The sequence below is a fragment of the Vanacampus margaritifer genome, chromosome 11 (assembly GCF_051991255.1).
Source record: "Vanacampus margaritifer isolate UIUO_Vmar chromosome 11, RoL_Vmar_1.0, whole genome shotgun sequence".
NCBI classification, from domain to species: domain Eukaryota; kingdom Metazoa; phylum Chordata; class Actinopteri; order Syngnathiformes; family Syngnathidae; genus Vanacampus; species Vanacampus margaritifer.
The window spans coordinates 9590851-9612780 of NC_135442.1; the positions used below are offsets into that span (position 1 = coordinate 9590851).

A 21930-nucleotide genomic window follows, 5' to 3' on the forward strand; every position below is an offset into this window, starting at 1 on the left:
AAAATCATTCATTCCGTCATTTTAACATTTTGTTCAGTAAACGGTTCTTTGTATTTTTGAAATTAATACATGCAAAATAGTGGTCTTATTGCTATACTGGCTTATTTGGCCAGTATTTTTTTCCTCAGTTTTTATTTATTTATACATTGTTACTTTTTTATTCCATCACGCATACTTATTCAAATGTATCTAAACATACTATTTTCACTCATTATTGTCGAAAAAACATCCGGACTTTCAATCTTGAGGTGACACAATGCTGCACAGTTCCCGCAGGGTAGTGAAATGGTGAACTTTTACGATACTTCTCAGACAGTAAGTGTCCAAGGGAGTTAATAAATTTGTTCTCAAACTATTTTTAACCTTTTTAAACGGGTTAATATTGCGTAAGAATAACAGACGACTGCAAATAGTATGGATTTGAGAAAAATAATGACACCCTTCCAAAATGAAATGTTTGGTCAAGCAAAGAAACACAGGCTCAAATATGCAAAACAAGCCACCCACCATATTTTCTATAATGTGAGCAAAAGAAACACTAGGATGCACCTTGCGCTCACAAATTGGCCAGTACTTCTTCGCCATGCCTTTTAGAAATTACTGTCGACGGGCCCAACCACTTGCGTCAAAGCACAGCATCAAATTTGCATAAGTGTCGCTAAGTAAGCGCTGACAGTGGGCTGTTTTGACATGTTGTTGTGCATGCCCTGAAAGAAATAAGCTTTCGGTTGTTGTGTCGTCTGCTGCTACTGAAGCATTTCAAGATGGAACACTAAGTGCCACAAGCAAGGCTTAATCCAGGTTGTGAAAAATCCCCTCTCAGACCCTTTTAGTTATTATAAGAAGATACCTTATTTTGTAAGTAGAACAGCATTGAAAGTAGTGGGGCTACTTTTAACAAGCAAGGGATTTGAAAGTAAAGACAAAGAATGATTGTCCTATCTTTTTAACAAAGTCCTTTTGGAGAGCAGAGAGCTCAACTAAAACTAGTTGAGCGGATTTTTTTTTTTGTTGTTGTTGTTATAATGATGTCACCCATTGTTTTTTAGTTTAGTACCATGTCCACAGTCCTTGCGGCGTTGCAGATTAGATTTGCAAACAAAGCCGTCTGTTTTTAGTTTCTTGTCCATGCTTTTCCACCAAAAATGCAGCAAATAATATTATAAAACCAAAACAAATTTAAAACACTTTAACGCGTCAGGAAAGTAAATGTCTTCCTTATAACCTAATTTGACAACTTTCTTCACCCAAGAGTCATTCGGCCACATGTCCTCAGGAACATCCATAAAGATTCTTCTGCATGGATATTTTTATTTGCAACATAAAGATCAGCTATTTTTGCCCCATGGCCTTGTGTTCCTCCTGCTCCCGATCCAAAAACTAAAACCTAACAGCATCACGATATGACTTAGGGCGATGCTTTAGGAAAAGGTGAAGTAAAAGCTCGGCATGTGTTTATGAAAGCTTTGTCTGTGAGAATACAGTCTGGAAATTGAGGTTCTGAGAGCAAGAAATTCATTGGTTTGGGATATTTGTTATGTTGACAGTTTATTTCTATACCCCCTCCAATTTCCTCACAGAGGGCAAAAACAAATTCAACCTGAGTGCTGAAAAGCTTCTGGGGAAGCCCATCTTTATCAGCTAAAAAATGTTGGTCAGTACAGCCTTAAATGTAAGTGGAGTTTTGTGAATAAAATATTTGCCATTCCATCTACTCTGAGAAGAAGAAACATTTTTAAAAAATGTCAACTTGTTCGCATTTAAAGGAACCTGCTGGATTATTTTAGTTGCCTCAATAATTTCTGTTATAAAACCCGAACAAGGGTTAAAAAGCTCCACAAATGCCAAAAAGAAAAGACTTTTTAAAGTCTGTCACATTAGTTGAGGCTTGAGTGATGAATAGATGCCCTTCTAACATCATGTGCTTTTGAAACGACTTCTATAATCCTATTCAAAGTTGCAGTTAGTCAAAGAGCATGAACATTAATTATTTGCTGTTGAATAAAAATTGCATCGTAGGGAAGGCTAAACAAGAGAACTATACTTGAATAGGAAGTATAATTACTTACGTAAGCGGTTTCATTGTCTCTTGATTTTGAATTCTGGTGTTGCTGCCCGACTAGCTTTTCAAAATCTAACAACTTCACCACTGCGGACGATACTGTGCCAACAAAGAGTTCAAAATATATTGGGATAAAGCGTATTTTCAGCTTTTAAAGCATTTTTTCCCCCTGCTTTACAGATCAGCTTGTTAAGCTATCAGATCTTTCAAATGTTAGAATTTTCTGTGATGCCCTTTCGCTTTGGCAAGGAAGCCAAATTCCCTCCAGAGTTTGTTTCCCTCTTGATGAAGCACATGCTGCATTTGGATGGATTACAGAGGGTACAACTTGTGTGTTCAGTGCAAAATAGTTCAGACTTTTGAAAACAATGATGTCACTTACGCCATCAAACCTCAAACACACACTGAGAGACAACAAGGCTTCTCTAAGACGCTATTTATTACTCAACATCTTTTGTATAAGACATGATGCATGTATAGTTATGATGATGATATACAGTATAAGACATGATTGTTTCACATTAGGCATTACTAAGAGCATGGATTTAAAAAAAAAAAAAAAAAAAAAAGTGGAAAAAAACCCTGTTCTAATGTCAGGTTTTTGTGATGTTCGAAAAAATGAAATCAAATCATTCACACACAAAAAAAAAATGCTACCACTAATGTAAACTGTAAACCATTATACGGGTAACTTGTGTTTTTTTTCCAAAAGGGAAAGTAAAAATAGACAACTAAAATAATCTGGTTGCACAAGTGTGCACACCCTATTCCCACTCATGTTATAGTTAGGGTGTGCACACTTGTGCAAAGATGAAAACATTTATAATAATACATTTAATTTGACAGATTTTAGGTCAAATTAATGTTAGACAGAGTTTTTGAAATGGTTTATCTTGGTCTCATTTTCTTTACATTTATTAGAACAGATGTGTAGACTTTTTATATTCACTGTAGAGCTGTAATATCATAATCGCGCTGCAGCTGGCCGATAGTGTTCCACTTAATTCCTTTATGTGGTGTAACGAGTATTCGAAACTGGGTGCCAATTGTAAAAATGCCTTTTGATATGGTGGATCACTGCTCTGCATGGCCCCAGTGCAAGTGGACTGTAACAACTACATAAACTAATTGCAACCAGAATGAACTTTTCTCAATGAGCTTCTGATACTTGGTGTAGGTCAAGATGCTCAGTTTTGATTAAGAGGGTTAGAGATATATTGATTACCTCTGCCAAGGAGTTCAAATGGTCTTATCTCTAGACCACCACTTAAAATACTAAAACTGTATAGTTTCTGAGAATATTCCGTTGCATATTGGTAGGATTGATGAATAGAATATGGTAATTATTGTCATTAAAAAATATACTTTAACCACTTAAAGTCAGTCACATTTGTGGATGTGTTATTGTATGTATATGACACTGGAGTTCCATTTTCCAAGACATTCCAGTATAAAAGCCGATCTACGACACGGCACTTCTAGATGAAACATTCAGGTGATCCGAAGGACGAAGTGGTTAAATCTGTCATTGATAACAAGATGTTTTATAGCTGATATCCGCGTTTGAGCATGCAAGGCAGTTTGGAGTTTAAATGTTTGCGATACACACTCATCATCATAAAAAAATTCATTTGGAGATGTTCACTGCACGCATCTTAAAATGTCAAAATACAGATATCACAGTAGCAAAACAAAGAATAAATAACACATCGAAGGCACTTATCGGCCACACTTTTACTGAAAATGGGATTATGAAGCATTTTTATCAATCTCATTCTGAACTGTGAATCTTTACTGTAGCATTAAAATTGTGTCAACGTGTTAACATCCTTTTATCATTTTTATTTTATATGTGTTAAAGAATTGGGGGGGAAAAAAGAACACATAGTAGCACCAAAAAAATAAAAAGACAAATTCCAATGTGTAGCCACAAAGTGAGAAAAAAGCAGACCCAGTAGGAGGAGGTTAGGGGTGTGATGTAAATCTCTGATTAATGTTATAACGAATGCCGAGTTGGACTATATTTGCCGTGATCCTCAAAATATTAGCGTCTGCAACTTTGGTTGGTACAAGACAGCACAACCTCCCCTAAGAGAACAAAGCACTAGAATAAATTTCATGTGGTTGTAGTTTATCATACCTAAATGTTTCCACTTTGTTTTCCGTTTATAGACGTGCAATTTTGGGAGAAATGCAAATATTTGAGTGTTTGTGGAATGCTTCGGAACTACATTAAAAATATAAATTATGTTAAAATCATTCCTTATTAAATGTAGTTGAATGATATTAAATAAAATAGAACTTGGGTGAGAAGCTCGGTCATCCGGGAGGGACTCCTCCACGTTGAGAGGAGCCAGTTGAGGTGGCTCGGGCATCAAGTTCGGATGCCTCCTGTACGCCTCCATGGAGAGGTGTTCCGGGCATGTCCCACCGGCGGGATGTCCCGGGGACGACGCAGGCATGCTGGAGAGACGATGTCTCTCGGCTGGCCCTTGGGATCCCGCCAGAGTAGCTGGTTGAAGTGGCTGGGGAGAGGGAAGTCTGGGCTTCCTTCCTAAAGCTGCTGCCCACGCGACCCGACCCCGGATAAGTGGTAGTGGATGGATGGATGGACAGTTAAAGACTGAGTTCAGAGGGATTTGAACTACAGACCATTTAGTCACATGACGATCCAGTTGTACTAAGCCACCATAGCAGCATCAAACACCTGAGAATAATGAAGAGTGGTATGTAAGAGAGTGGAATGCTGGCAGAATGTTGACTGTCTGTCCAAAAGAAAATGAATGTAAAAATGTTCATGTAGTTTATGTGTAGAATAGATCAACAACACCACGGTTGGCCTGAATTTTGAAATTTGAATGGTATAAATGAGATGTATCATGTGGGAGTACAAACGGGACAAAAAACAGGTAAAAGAATAAAGAATAAGAACAATATAAGTGTTAAACCCCTTAATTGTTGTTCCATCATTACTGCCAGGCAAGCTTGTTCATTTCTTGAAACAATGTTATCATCAAGAACATTCACTATAAAAATTCATATAAATATTCACTATAAAAATAACAGCTGACAGGACATTCATGAGATATTGTATTCAGCGTATACAGTGACACAGCCCATTTAAATCCAACTATCCCATTCATTTCTTCTTCCTTCACATATCACAGAAAAAAAGCCATTTGTAAAGCAGCCAGCGCATTGTCATGGAAGGCTCTAAGATCCCCTCAGCTCATTGTATTGCAGTACTCATCTTTGATTTCAGCTTTTGAAGGCACTACTATAAAGCCAGACTTTGAAATGAAAGTTTGATATTATTGCCCGACTGTATCACTGCTGAAATTAGTTTATTTTCCCCTCCTTGGACTTTGGCCCTGTAAAATTCCTAAATAATCTGGCAAGAAATGATTATGAAAATCCTTTATTGATTTCTCAATATTTTGAAAATGATTGCTCCTTCACTGACTGTTACAAGTAAAAGTTGCCACATCATTAACAATGATGTAAAAAGTGTTTAATTTGATCCCACAGCTGACAAAAACATTCCAATGATACCGTTCACTGAATTGTGTTGTGCACTAGAGTCGACCAAAGTTATCACTTTAGCCCTCCTGTAGTTTTTGTCTGAATGTAAAAAATAAATAGATAAATAAATGTATACAATTTCAAAGTCTTTTGAAGTGTTTCAAGACAAATGCCAACTTTTCTATATACAGTTTATGATACTTACACAACGGTGGTACTAAAATGAAATCAAGAAAATAGGCTACACGGTGTACTACAATATTATCAGCGATGAAAAAAAAAAAAAATTTTCTCGAGGCAGCTACCACAAAATTGTTCTCATATTTAATTTGATTGAAAAACCTCTTCACTGGGGAAAAATATAGAGCCTTGCCCTGGAGGTCGATAAAAATCCCAAGACTCCACCCAGCACTTTACAGTACATGCACATTTAATAGAGGAAGTCAGGGTCAAATGTAACATGTGATCGGAAGGTGGATGGGACTTTTCATTTCAATAGGTCACTGTGTCCTTGAGCAAGACTGCTTGTGATAAAGCTGGGTAGTAGTTTGCATTGAATTCTTTAGCATCTTTGTCTGAAAGTGACTGTGAGCAAGCAGCGCAACACTGAAGAGCCTTAGTGGAAATGCGCGCTTTAACCTTCACCCATTCAACTGATCATAGGCTAAGCCATGTTCAATTTTCAATGTAGGTGGAGAGGGGAAATTATATGTACGGTCTCTCGCAGTACAAATGCAACCATAGACAGTAAGCAATAATATAAAATGTGGCGTAGGATTACATTCTTAAAACTGCTGGGTCAATAGTAACCCAAATTAGGTGAAATTGACAATCTAACATTGGGTCCAAAAAGGACTGAGTCAATGCTGAGTTATTTATAGCCAGCACATTGTGTTGAAGATTTGATTTTGATCCAACATGGGGTAAAAAATAAATAAAAATAAAAACATACTGATGAGCTACCAAAAATGGGTTATCAGGTTATCAGTATAGCTGTGGTTATAGTCCAAAGTCAGATGTGTTACCCACTGAGCCATGAATGTAACATTAAATTAACTCCAACTTCATTACACAAAAATGGTGACCAGCTTCCGCACTTCAGCCCGTTTAAATCCAATCTCCAACTCAATCTCCTGGGTCAAAATAATTAATCCAGCCTTCCGTAAAATTAACTCAATCTGAGAGGAATCTAGTGCTTTCTCATCATCTCGTCACATTTATATCTTGTAACGTCGTTCTATTGTCTTTTTGTCATTTTACTACATTTCAACACGTAAAATTGTCAAGGATATGAATAATATTGGTTTTAACTGTACATTAATGCAAGTCTTTTGGGAAATAATTGGAAAATACTTAAAATGGGTGGGCTTATAACTGTCAAGAGACTTTCTTTGCACAATAATTGAATAATTATGCCATTAGCCACAGTGTTTCAGAGCTATATTCTGCTCTCCATGGTGCTGATGAAGGTCAAGCTTAAATGGATCCGGCTCTGTTTGACTCCCAGCCACTCACAAAAGATTCACCCCACATTGCTTGTGGCCTAGATAGACTCACTCAATAGTGGGGTTCTGCATAACTCAGGGTGGAGACTTCAGAAAATTAAATGTTAAATTATAGCGAAAGTTCCTAGCCCAATCATTTATGTTTAAGACCGATGACCTTTTTTTCTCCATGTTCTCACTGTGCTTAGGATTTTTCTTTGGTTACATCCTAGTTGCCCAAATCATGATACGAAGACCTAATAAAATTTCAAGTTTTTTTATCCAAAGACATATCCAATTATCTGTTATGAACGTTTAACCCTGGAGAACCCAAGAACCCTTTTCTTCTTTGGAAAATTGTGAATTATACATTAAAACACTGCTATAAGTTCACTTAACACCAAAATATGTTTTTTCAATTTTACCCCTTTTTTTTTTTAACTTGCTCAGAGTTGCTAATTTATCAAAATATATATATAAAACATACTCCTAGGCATTCTGCAACATGATATGAAATAGATTAACAAAAAAAACACAATTTTACCATCTGATGGTTTGCTGACAAGATGGTTTTGTTTGGATTGATTTCCAGCTCAACAAAACAGCATGTTGCCAGCCATCTTGTCACCACCACCCTGGCTCATGTAAGTGCAATATTCATCCACTAGATGGCGCCATGCAGGGGTCAGAAGTGGCACTCTGGACTTTTGAAGTTAAATTTGTAAAAAAAAAATAAAAAAAAAAGGTCTTTGTTATTTGAGTAGCAGAATTTATAGGGGCCAAATTTGACCCCGTGGGTTCTCCAGGGTTAAATTGTTTATGGAGCAGTACAAGCATTTCATTCATCACTGAACAGAATATCATTTGGATTTTATTCCAATATATCGTTTTTAGTGTGAACACCTAAAGGATCGTCAGCCAACTAACAACCTTAATCTAATTCATGCATTATGTTTCAACAATGAATCCCTTTCCCTTGGACTCGAACACTTCAGGGTGACACATTCCGAGTCAAAGCATCCCAAGTTTGAGATTTCCTTTACAGTGTCTCAAATAACAAGACTTAAGCCAGCAGTGACTCACAAACACTTCAGAAACTCACCCGGGATATTTCTTAATTTCCGTCCCTTTTGAACATACGTTCTTTCAAGTGAAATTAATCAGCCTCTTTATCACTTAGGCAATGTCATTACCCAGACACAAAGTGCGAAGTGAGCGTACTAATGGCCCAGCAAGCGGCGGCCTTTTGTCTGGGAAAGCCAAATATTCTTTCTCAAGCTGTTTTGCAATTACATTTTCAATTGAATTTGTGAAGTGAGCTAAAGATGACATGTGAGATAAGGTGTTGTTTTTTTAAGGTAGAGGTTATGCTTTTTGACAAGGTCCCAAACACTTTCAAATGTATGGCAATAACACATCTTACAAAACATAACATATAGAAAACCCCATCACAGCAACGTCATTTGGGTATTATGTAGAAAAATTGAGCTGCCTTGGTGGAGGCGCTCGCTTTCCAAATGTTGTCTCTTCAACACGCATTAGCGTAACAGTCCAAGCCCAGCATGTAACCACTAAGACAGATGTTATTTCCGGGCCTACAGTGTGATGATGAGCAGTTATGATGAACACATCACCTGCCACCGCTGTGGCGCAACTGCTCCCACTAGGATAAACCCGCTCAATACAACAATTCAATCAAAACAGGAGTGCAGAACTTTCAGAGAAATTATCTCACCCCATTGAAAAAAATATAAATTGATCGATTGATCGATTCCTCCTCGACTAGAGCTGCACCGAATTATTAGTGATGATTCACCAGAAATCAAGGCCATTTTAGATAAGCCCTTCAAAAAAACAATGTAAATTCTTTACCTGTTTTCCACGAGAACTGATGATCCATATGAAGCACTATATCTGATCGGACATGGATGAGTAAGAACGACCAGAGGACGACGAAACAGAGGTAGTTCCCAGTTCCCCGTGTCCAGGCAATGACCCCAAAGGCATCCTTTAAAGTCATAGTCCAGCCCATTGCTTCCGCTCTTACTCCTGAGGGGAAAGACAGAAAAGTCATCAGTAATTCACTTAAGGTGCAACAGAAGGAGGTGCACATTGCGGGGCTTCTCCCTCTCCCTCATCTTCCAACACTTTTACGTCGTTGATTCATGAATCCTAACATACTGGTTTGACATATGGCCTGCTCTTCCTTTGTTAAAAACCACCATAAATAATTAGTCAAGGCCTCTCAATGTACAATACAAGTGGAAAGGTGTTGAGGAGACTTAAATCATGGTGTAATAGAAGGGATGTGTGCCTTTTTATTGCAGCTTATTTATTGCTCTCCGGCTACTACATGGATTCTGGTCCTAATAGTGTTAAGAGGGATTAGTCCAAGATTCACAGGACTTCAATTGTGTTCCACTGACAGATATGACAACAGAATTTAATCCGTATGACCCCAAATGACTTTTAAAAAAAATAATTTAATTACAGCATTTGAAAATTGTTTTGTTTTTTTTAATTGATACACTTGTGCATTATGACTTATTTGTTGGTTGGTTGGCTTGTTAATTAGTAGGATTACACTAAAACCAAATGATTTCTGGAAAAGATTTTTTGAACTGTCAAGGGTTGCATGGATCAGGGCAGGCAATGATACAAAACATCTCCTTTAGGGGGACCAGACGTCCCGTATGACCGAGACAGTTTTGTTTTTTAGCCTTGGGTGGACCAACCCTATTGTTTTGCCCCAATATTATGTAGGTCCTATCCCAGCGTACAGAATTTAACTGCTAAATTCCGTCCTATTTACTTCCAAATCATTTTCGTTACACCGGAACGAGGACTACTTCCTGCTTCTGTGGCTAAGAATCATGGGAAATGTTGTCCTACCGCTGCGGTCATTGGTGGTCAGAGAGCCAACGCAAGCTGAGCGTTTCTGGTGGTATGTTGCTAATGCTGGGGCCGACGTGAGGTAACTACAGAGCCTGCTTCCAACAGGTGCCGAGGCCGAGCAAAAAAGGTTGGACAATGGTGAGTGCATTGAACTTGTTTAGCGCTGTTGAACAGTTAACCAAGAAAGCGTTTAGCATTAGCTAAAGTAACAAGCCACCGAAAAGGATTCCTAGCTAGCTATCGAGTTAGCTAGCTAGCTAGAGATAGATAGATAGATAGATAGATAGATAGATAGATAGATAGATAGATAGATAGATAGATAGATAGATAGATAGATAGATAGATAGATCTGATCTTGATAGCTAGCTAGGGAGAGAGAGAAAGAGACAGAGTGGGTTTTTTTCCACTCAGGATTTTTGAGATGGAGGTCTGTACTCCACTGAGTGCCATTATAGACATAAACATAAACATTGATGACATTAAACATGTATAATGTCACTGTTGGGAGAACTCTTCTACAGTATGCCCACATCCTGTCAACTTCATATTTTCTCACAAATCTATACTATACTATTGCTCAGCCCCCCCCCCCCCTCTGTTATCTTTACACGTTATCGACCAATCTAAAGCGTTGAAAATGGATTGCTATCTTTGACGATGCAATGGTAATGTCTCAACAAATGCATTTTTTTTTTTTAAGTTTCCTGAAAAATGATGGTTCTAAGATAAGATTTTGCTCAACGCCAGTGATGCCTAATTAAACGGCTGAAGAGTGTTCCCACAGTCATGTGTGATAAGCATCCCGTCCCGATTTAAAGAGCTACATATGGTGTGACTGAAGAAAACCAAACAAAAAACTGAATATGCGCTTAATTTGACTCAGGTAAGCGAAAATTGGATGCTTGTTAAGTTGTGTTTAATGAGGAGTCTGTGAGAGTACAGATGGCTTGTTGCCCAGATGTGAGTTTCCAGATGACGGCTTGACAGACTGTTCAATTTTCCTTCGAATTTGATATGACATTATGCAGTCTGAGCTATCATTGGCCCGTATGCCTTAAAAATGGATGTAAACAAAGAATTTGGATGTTTGCATGATCCTATTTTGTATTCTACTTAGAGTTACAAATTAAGCAATTCCTCATTTTAAATCTATGGGGGAGTAGTTTTAGGATATTTGTCTATTTTAGTAGTTGATGACTGGTGGCAACACCATAACAACATACCAACACAACAATATGCAGTACATCTAACTAATGTAGCTTGTCGGTTCAATGACAAGCTGCATATTTCAATGCCCTGACCTCTACCAAAAAAGAAAAAAAAAAAAAAGAGCACATCTTGACCCGGTAGATATTTCAATATATTTTAAGGGGACAGATGTATGAGATAACCATAGGGCCACGGTTTATAGGATAAATCAAAAATCTTGCTTTTCTTTAAGCCTCCAATTTTGGAGCACTTACGCAGTTCAAGCTTGGGCTGCTGCCGTCTGCCTGCCTGTCAGTATCAACACGGAATACAGGCTATCATGAAAATCTGTGAAAGGAAAAGCTCTTAACTGCTAAATATCTGGGTCAATGGAACCGTGCCAAGCACTCAGTAGCTCCAGAAAACCTGGCATGGCTCAGATGCTGCAGTGCCTCCTGTTAGATACTCCATGATCTGATGGAATGCAATCTGCCTGACTGTCTCCTGCGGTACTTGTTTGTGGCTCACTCGCTAGATTTGGCGTACACATCTTGGATCTATCGTATGAGGACAGATGAGCAACGCTTGACCGAATTCTCCCTAACAGGTGGTCTCGGTAATGGATGTTTGATTCAACTATTATAATGAATGGGAAAGGCTAATTTGATAAGAACGGTCTCACCAACCAAGTTATCCAAAGAGACGGTTATATCTGATGTGACAAATCTTTTTGGTCTTTGTCTTTTTATTGGAAAAACTGCCCTCTGCCATTTAGCCACAATTTAGACATCATTTAGCTCGTTTGGGGCCTTCAAATTTGAAGGAATGATCTTTACAGCCTTCAAAATGCATTGCAAAATACTGCACTCTGAGTTCAATGTTTTTGATAAATGTACTGTTAGTCACCGGCCTGACATGCCAAACTTGACTGCCAATGTAAGTTTTGTGAATTGTGGTAAGAAGAGTAAGGGAGGGGGGGGGGGGGTACAACCCATTGCCTGGAAGTGCACCTCCAGGCACCATGCATTTTTGCAATATATTCTAGTTTTGGAATGAACAGAAAATCATATTTAAATATTTTGTTTGGAAATGGCTTTTGAAATGGTGATTGCCATGTTGCTTCCTTGCATGTATAGCAGTAAATGTTTGTTTTTACTTGTGCCATTGAACAACCTAAGCAAAGCCCACCTTATAACATTTGTTATTTTGCCAGTTCACAAAATTACATTGCAAATGGTCTTCTATGGCGTGCTGGAAGTCATCAATTCTTCCACAGCAGCTGGAAGTGGAATACTCCTCTCAAATGAAGGAAGGAGCAAAAGTAAAGGAAAAAAAAGATTACAATTGATTTTTTTGTTTGTTTGTTTTTTTCCCCCAAAATGCAGACACTAATAATCGTTGTTCGGATACGTCCAGGTGATTCAAGTCAAACCAGTTTCGTCCGAAAAGTTGCTGTGCTTGGATTAAAGCTGTTAAAAGACTATTTCTACCCAACATAATTTGTTATTGAACTATTTTGATGTGTTTGCTTCAAAGACAATTTCAGATAGCAGACTTTGAGCTACTGGCATTGTGCTTTTGGAAGCTCTGATCTTTCCCCGCAAACTATCCTGATATGCCTGCTTTTCTCGCATTACTGCATTTTGTTGTCTCTAGCCACGAGACAGCAAAATTATACAGAATAAGTTCAGCTGGCACCCACAGCATCCCATGCCTGCCTGGAGACCAAACTAATCAGCATGTAATTGTTTACTTTAATGTTTGTACACCTCCCTGTTGTCCCTGCCCAATGTCCCTTACAGTCGGGCATTGCTGTGTTAAATGTAAAGAAAGTAATATCAGCTACTAGTCACTTAAAAGGCCTACGTGACCTGCAATTAGTAAATAGATCATCAAAGTACCTGATCAAGATGATTGCCAGTCATCCCTTTGGGCAATGTTGTTGGTTCAGTCAGAGAGCAGCCCTTGTGTGGCTTCCCTAGCAAGGTAGAGCAGGGCCTCCAAAGACGTTAAGTCTGACAGGCGGGGTAAATCAAATGTATCAGGTCCTCCAACTCTAGCACCATGCAGTGGCTTCCTTAATCCTGTGAGTCAATGTGTCGAGGGCCGGGATGGTGTCACACCTCCAGCTGCACCTACTACTATTAAGCCCCTGGCGTCAGATCTGTCAAGTATCCACCCGCTGATTTTGCTGCCGAGTTGGGCACTGGAGTCAGGAAAGAGACGGGGGTCTGGAGGTTGGGAAGACACAAACCACACAGATTGATAAGTATCGGAATCTGCACATATGACCAATTTATAGAATAATTCATTAAATTTCTATCCATCAATGTTCTGTATGGATTTAATCTCCACTTAATTCTTTGACTGCCAACCGTTTTCAGAAAAGGGATGCTGTGTTTGCCAGCTGATTTAAGCATTTTGACTGATCTTTCAAGGTCCACAGAAAATTTTGTGTTTGGACTATGGAAACACACATACTACCAAATGAAAGATTGAACTCTCATCTTTCATCAGAAAAAAAAAGTTGGTTTCTTCCTTATTCCATTTTTCAGTAATCAACAATAGAAAATGGTTAGTTTCACCCAAATGCTCTGTTTTGGACCAAAATACGGAAAAATCAAGCTTTTTGTGAAACAATATTTCATGCACTCTAGTGAATTTGACACTTGTCCAAAGAGAGTCATCGCTGCCATCTAATGCCCAAAAATAGTCATTATACTAACTCTAAATTATGTGTTTGGACTATGGAAACACACATACTACCAAATGAAAGATTGAACTCTCATCTTTCATCAGAAAAAAAAGTTTGTTTCTTCCTTATTCCGTTTTTCAGTAATCAACAATAGAAAATGGTTAGTTTCACCCAAATGCTCTGTTTTGGACCAAAATACGGAAAAATCAAGCTTTTTGTGAAACAATATTTCATGCACTCTAGTGAATTTGACACTTGTCCAAAGAGAGTCATCGCTGCCATCTAATGCCCAAAAATAGTCATTATACTAACTCTAAAAAACATAGTTAACGTCTTTTAACGTCTTTGGCAGCCCTCATTTGGGTTTTACTAAACGTTATTAAACGTTTTTGGCAGTCAAAGAGTTAATTATGGATGCAGGTGAGGTGAAGTCTAGCCCAGCTGACTTTGGACGAGAGGCCAGACGCGCCATGGACTGTTACCAACCTCTGTCAGATTTTGACAGTGATCATCAAAGAGAAGAATGCAGCTCATCCAAAGGAAAGTGATTCTATCAACAACGACTGCCCTTGTTTCCCATCAAGTCTCGTTAGCTTCCTTTTAAGCCCAGCTCACAAGTTTCACTCTTTCATGACCTTCCTTTCCCTGCTCCTGAAAGCCCCAAGATCTCAGTCATCTCGACTTTATTTCCCTCGGTGTTTTTGATGCTTTAGTTTGCTGTTCCACTCAGCCTTCAATAAGCTTGGCTCTGTAGGAACAACTCTCTTCTGACAACACAGTAAATAAACCTCAAATGCCACAAAGGTGCCTCTGAGCCATATTAATTAGACATGCAAATATCTGCCTTTATTAACACTGCAAAAGTCTAGTCTAGATTTGATTATTGGTTTTGTTTAGCGCTGCTGCCTCACATTAATAAGGTTTGCTTGCAGTCTGCATAGGAATCTTTGTTGGTTTAGGATTTTTTGCATTTTCATCTGGTGAAAACATGTGAAGTTCTCTGTCAATGATAACTTGCCTGGAACTGATGATGTGACAGAAAGATTTTCTGTCTCTGTCTAGTTTCAGTATTTGAGACAGCTGTACTTTCCAGTAAAAAGAAGATTAATTCAGTTGCGTCTGGGAAACTGATCTGATGTCACATGTCTAAAGCATTAACACATCAGTCCGAGTAAGGTGCTAACAAGCATGGACCTGATTTACTAAAGGTTTGTACATGCAAAACTGTACTAGAACTGGTACAATGGAAAAGTGGCTTTAATAATCTAAGCCCTAAATGTTGTAAAAGTAGACTTGTGATTTAAAAGGTGAAGACAGAATATTTTTTAATAGGTTTTAGGTGAACTAATGAATACACACACACACTCGCACATACAAAAAAAATAAAAAATAAATTAAAAAAATTAAAAATAAATAAATAATGTCAAATCGGTAAAATTACCGAATGAACAATGCTGAGCTCTCGAGAGAGAAAAAATGATAATAAAAAAAATAATAATAATAAAAGGTGAAGACACACAGCATCCCGATTGTGTTCTGATCAATATAAAACAAACTCGACCTTGTAAGTTGTCTGACTTCGCAAGTGACTCACTGCAGCAGAACAATGATTACATTAAACCTTGAATCATATTAATATGTATCAGTTATTTCTGGCCATCACTCCTTAAATCTGAACGGTATACTTGTGAAAACCCACTGGGTATCCATCGCTCACACACTATCAGGACATCTCACTTTGGAGCCTCAACTTAACCAGAAACGACAAATTGTACCTCACGGAATCTCATATTGCCTGATTTTAACTTTGGGAATGCATCAGTAAGCAATGTGATGGTGCGTGTAGCGATCATGTAGTAGAAAATGGGTTTATGTGTCAGCCTGTGATTGAGTGGTGATCAAATTGTGGAGCAAAATCTTGGCGTAACAGACGCTCTCAATGGTATTACTGATATATTGATAAGAATGTCCTTTGAGCCATTTTGTACAGTCTATTTTCTGAGAATGCATTGTTATTTACATTGAAAATAAAAAGTGTATGAGCAAGTTTACACTTGGCCATTTCTTGCCGGTATCTCAAGATAGCTGCAAAAAAAATATTGCTTAAAAAGTCAGTGATTGTTTGGGCCTATAAAAAGATTCAATTCAAGAGCTAGCTCGCTCAATGTGGTGTTGTAATAGCAGGTCATTCCACTGTCCAACTCCAGGACACTTATTTCACCCTCGATTATTACAGACTGACATTCGCCACATCTTTCTCAGAAACGACCATTTTGGATAACTTTAATTTTTTTGGGTGGCATCTGAAGAAGAGGCATATCTTTGCACTGCCAGCAAACCGTCGGACATACGAGGCGATTGCTCTTGAAGCAAAGGTTGTGAACTCAATCAGCCACTTGTTTATCCTTGTGGCATGGAAGTACTTTGGTTCGTTCCGATTGCCTCCATTTGCTGTGGTATGGCTAGATAGGCAAGCCAATGGGGTCAAAGCATTGATAACAGCAGGAGCGTTTTTTTTTTTTTTTTTTAACTTAGTCCTGACTTCACGGCCTCCAGCTTGGTACCACTATATGACCAAATAATATAACTACACAAGCTTGGAGCATATATTGCTCACAAGTTTGTCTTCTCTAGGCTGCATTGTACATCTCATTTACAGCAGATCTCAGGAAGAAAAAAAAAACACCAGCATGCACAATGTCTTCCTAAAGATCAACACAGCGATTATAATGATTGCCCCAAAAATAAGATGCATGATTGCTCAAAAAAGTCTGATAAACTGATTTTGCTTGATTAAATATAATTACATAAAAATGCTCCAAGTTTGTTGCAGTTGTTATTTTTAAGTGCTCCTCAAAACATCACTCAAAGTCATTTATTTAGTAAAATATATTCCCAAGTGGTTACTGATGTAAGACAGTAAAGCATTAAGTTTCTTGTGGTCTGTTTTTATTTTTAGATTGACTTGGGTTGGACTCATTTGATTAGCAGACAGGGATGGACATCTTCAGAGAATTGCATTGATGAATTATGAAGTAAATGTGATGAGGCTGACTTTGTTTGAAAAAGGCAAATGTGTCTGTAATCCAGTTTTAATTGAATTAGAAAAATTAGATATGATTGGACATTTTTACTTTGGCAAAGTCTTAACTAATATGTCCAACCAATCCCCCCACAGCTCAGCAGTTACAAAAGTCTCTTCTTTCTCCCTAAATGACTAGCAAATATCATACTTATCATCTCTCTATATTTTAGCGATATTTACCCACTTTCCTCCTTCAACAAAAATCTATAGCTATCTTTCAGATATAAAAAAAAAAAAAGCCTCATTGCAGTGTTATGTTAACTTAATCAATCTAACTAAAATCATGTCTCACACAGTAAATATTTCATCCAAAACATGAAAAGGGCTCTCTGAAAATGTAAAATTGACAGAGCCAATAAAAACACAAAAGCTGCCAAATGATGAGCTCCATTGGTGTAAACATGCCTGATAAGAAAATGATAAGTCTCGGAGGAAAAACATAGACAAAAGCTGAGGTTGCTGGAGGTGAAAGGACATCTCTTATCTGCCTTTTCCGGAATGCTAATTGGTTGTGCGTTTCAGGAAATTAATCATCAGAGGAGGTAGGGGATGAGGGGACTACCGTGGATCCCGATGAGAAGTTATAGCAAAATGTGAGAACTGAATTTGAAGCACAAACAGACAAAAAGCAAATGTCTCTGAAATGATTCCACAAAAGGACAAACGAGAGGGTTAGAGTGCCTGAAAGAGAAACAAACCATTCCTGGATAATCGGATTTGTTGTGTGTGGCTGTTCCGCCCGCCTGGCCTCACAACCCCCCGCCTCCCTTCATTAAAAAAAAAATATATATAATCAATGCAGAACTGGCTATAATCCTGGTAGCCGCCGTCCCTTTTTCAATTGAAAGCGACGTCTTGTGGGAGCGGGATATGCAGGTGAGCGTATCTGAGTCCTGACTATAGAGGACCCGGAGGGAATTGTTGCACTGCGAGGGAGCCATCACTGTGAACGAGAGGGTGGCGTGACGGCGTCAGGATTAATTTTGAGAGAGTCGGGTAGCTGATAACATGGGTCAGTAGCTGCACAGGCACCTGGACTGCGTATGCTCCTCTAGAAAGCGGCTTTAATGTACTGTGAGCCGTTGTGTATTTATAGTGTGTGGTCCCAAGAATTTGGCGACATGTGTGAGAGGAAGATCAACTAATTGATGATGGACAAAGCAAGACAGGTGAACAAAAGAGCCGGGGAAAACAAGAGAGAAAATGTGAGCCTGGCTCGTACGATAAGCAATGAATATCTTTTTTGGTTTTTAAACAATGCTGTGTGCTTCACTCATCATTGCCAGTAGGTATGAATGTAACTGATTGGTTGTTTGTCTTTACTTGACTTATATTTGTATGCTCAAGCGTAAAAACTGGCCTATCCTGATTTTTGTGCCGACACAAGCCTCGATGCATTTGTGAATTTGGTTCATCTCTCTGTGTCATGCTGGGCGCATACCAAGGGAATTTCCCTTTGACCTGCGCCCAACACACCAAACAATTTTGTGGCTAGAACTAGGTCTAATTATTGGCACAGGTAGTGTAATGTGATTTTTGTGAATTTGATCAAGTTGCAGGCAGACAGATTCTCTATAGTGGATGTCATCGTATTTCATTGGAGAAATCAATTCTTTGAACGCATTATTATTACCATCTTTAATATATATATTTTTAGCCCACAGGCAGCGCCACGGCTAAGAAGTCTAGATTAGTTTTTTTACACTTGAAACTTTACCTACATAACTACAATTGTGTCTTTCTTTCAAAAAAAATGTAAAGAAACAAGAACTCCTACAAAAAGCAAATAAATACAAAAAAAATAGGAAGGCTCCAACTAGCTAGAAACTCTAAACAGCATTAACATTTAAACCGGACTGGTGGCGATAGGAAGACATTTCTGAGAGTTTGTAACCAGGCCTACAAATGCACCAAAAATGAAATCCATTCTCAATGAATGTCAATTTATTTTGAATCCAGATGTGATGAATTATGACCACAATATACGGTGATGATCCAATTTTGTGATGGCATCATCCTGTACAATATGCTTTAAAACATCCTCATAAGAGTGAAGTTTGCCCATTTGTTTTCCATCAAGTCACAATTCTAAAATTTACATTAATCAAAAAACCTAATGATTATCTTTGCCATTCTCTCAGTTTCAAATGTCAGAACATTGTGTTCACTGTTCATTGACCTTTTCCAACCCATCAACACAGCCAGCAGCGCTAATAACCGAATAATCTGCAGATTCAAAACAATGAGCCAGTTACGATACAATGTTGTGCTTAATTGTGTGCTGAAATATGTGTTTGTGACATTATCAGTCTAGGAATAGTGGTTAGACGAAATGAAAGCGCGATGGAGGGAGAGCAGATGGTGCGCGTCAAAGATCTAGTCATCTCTCAGGGCTATTTCAGCAACTGCCTTATTGGAGGTCTTAAGCAAAGTCATTCCACGCATGCAAATTATTCGCTTTTTAAGCCTTCCAAGGCAACAATTCTATCAAATGGGCATCAACACAAACACACTAGTGGTTAAAAGACTTCAGATTTTTCATAGTAAAAGGCTAATGTGAGGATTTGATGACATCATTGAAATGTTTCTTTTGTCTCCAACTTCATCATTCACTTTCCCTGCAGTCCTCAATTGTGCTGGCCCCGCCCCCAACTAATTCATCCAATCACAGCTCAAACTTGCCAACCTGTTGCTTTCAGCGAGGCATCTGTGTTGTCGCCAAATACGCATACTTGGCGACCGATCGACCTGAAGCTCTAACCATCATTGTGGAGTACTAAAGAATGCTGAAGTCGGTTTAGGTGAACGGGATGGGATTTTTTTAATAGGTTTTAGGTGAACTAATGAATACACACACACATAATCACCCACATACAACAACAACAACAACAACAACAAAAAAGGAGCGCAATGATGATGACATGTCAAATCGGTAAAATTACCGAATGAACAATACTGAGCTCTCCAGGGAAAAAAAAAGAAAAAAAAAAAAGAATGCTGAAGTCGACTAGTTGGTTCAACCCAAAGAATGCACATACAAACACTGTGCTTGAACCCTACACATATTTTCAAAGGTGTGGTAAACGTTGTGCTTTTGGATAATTTAAGGGTTGGGTACAATTAGAGAGAAGGTGCCAGACAGGGCGTGATGCTCGATATGTGGACATTTGGATTATCAGAGTGAAAGGGAAACAGAGGAGAGAGGACAAGAGGAGGCTTGTTCAGCATTTGTTAGTAGAAATAATGCTTCCATTTTGAGAAAAGGCACTCAAACGGGTGACTTCCTTTATTGATTGAAGGGTGTTCCAGGGTTTAAGCCCTAACCTTGTATCGATTCAGTTCAGTTGCAAGCATGGGAAGGGAATAGTGCGCTTTTGGACAATGCTGGGAACTTAATATGACTCCTGTCCTTTTTTTTTTTTTTTTAATTGTTTCATTAGTATACTGTGCTTAAAATGTATTTTTGCCTCACTTTGTAAGCATGACCAAGTTGGACGCAAACCTGGTCTTAATTAAATCAATTAAAGGTAAATTAATTGTGGTGTCAATTAGCCATCAAATAAATAACTGTTGTCTTTACAAATATAATGTCTGTCACTCTGCTTCGTCTGTCCTTCCTTCCTTTCCTCAGTCTCTCCTTTGGTCTCTTGAGGTCTCCCTGATTTGTTGGAATTTAGAGGTCTCTGGGGTTGGTGAAGGACTCTGGTTGGTGGCCTGGTGGGTGGTGTCTGGTCGGTGCTGGATTTCACTTTCCTTTCCTTTCTTTGGTCCTTCCTCGGGTCTCCTGACGGCCTCACGACTCTGGCTGGAAGTGTTCGGTTTAGGTGAACGGTATGGGGATTTTTTAATAGGTTTTAGGTGAACTAATGAATACAAATAAAATTACCGAATGAACAATACTGAGCTCTCCAGAAAAAGAAAAAAAGAAAAAAGAAATAAATATATAATGTCTGACATGCACCTGAGAGGCAGAGCGGTGTTTTGTAAACAAAGCAGCTCAACAGTCAGATAAGTGATGTCCCGCACAATTGTGGATGCTGATGAGCTAGAAAAGAAGATGATGGGATGCAATTCGTCACTCACTCTGAGGTGTTTTATCTAAAGTGCTGCGAGACAGACACACACTGAGAAAATGTGCCTCTTTAAGCTTGTTATGAAGGCGCAGTTTTGGCAGCTACAATTCAGGGCCATGTGAAAATGTCATCATTTGATGAGAAGTGTCACTGCTAATTGCGAGCTGTAACGGAATACAGTACGCATTATTTGGGAAGATGATAATGACATGTTGAGGCACTGTCAAATTATTTGTTTACATCTATCACTAATCCGTTAAACCTTAGACAACATTCCCAGGGTCAGAAATGTGTGTATAAAATAAATTCCATTTGTCATCTAGGTATGATGTTTTACTGTTGTTGTAGGCATGGCTTGCTAGCTGACGGCACGGTCTAATGGTAGAAATGGTTCAAGTTTTTATGTGAATGCTACAAGCATTCACTCTTATGTTATCACTGATCATGAATGAATGGTTTATTTTGACTCCATACATAACACAGAAACAAAAACACAAACATCCTTTCAAATCAATTCAAATCATCTCCTCACTTTTTGTTCTTTCAACTCCACATACAACATCCGATTTACACCGTTCGAATTTCAACATGCTCCAAAAATTCACGCCTCCTGGGACATTATTTTTCTCATTCAACATGCTTACTATTTTAGCACAATTTAACACCTAATAATAAAAAAAAAATCCTTTACTTTCGATGTCAGCTTTCCACTCCCTTAAATACCACTCATCATCATTTCCAGGTGCATCCATTATATTTAATGCCATTTCACATTATAATTTTTTTCAATGTCATTCCATATTTCAATATAATAATGCATTCATATATTAGCATTCACACGCAATTTCTCTAAAAGTTGCACATCACGTTATTATGGCAATTGTGCCAGACAACCACTGATGGAAGATGGTGCGCAGTACTTTTAA

General features: G+C 38.3%; 1 protein-coding gene across 3 annotated transcripts in view; it reads right to left on the reverse strand.

Annotated features, from left to right (window-relative positions):
• Positions 1–21930, reverse strand: part of thsd7ba (thrombospondin, type I, domain containing 7Ba) — a 168398-nt gene that overhangs the window by 109025 nt on the left and 37443 nt on the right. For all 3 annotated transcript variants that reach the window (XR_013296004.1, XM_077580599.1, XM_077580600.1), the window contains 2 exons: positions 13053–13382; positions 8941–9117 (listed from right to left, as the gene is read on the reverse strand). Coding sequence is in view for 2 of the 3 variants with exons in the window: in XM_077580599.1 (XP_077436725.1) it covers positions 8941–9100 (160 nt within the window). In the remaining variant the exon portion in view is untranslated. The remainder of the gene's footprint in view (positions 1–8940; positions 9118–13052; positions 13383–21930) is intronic.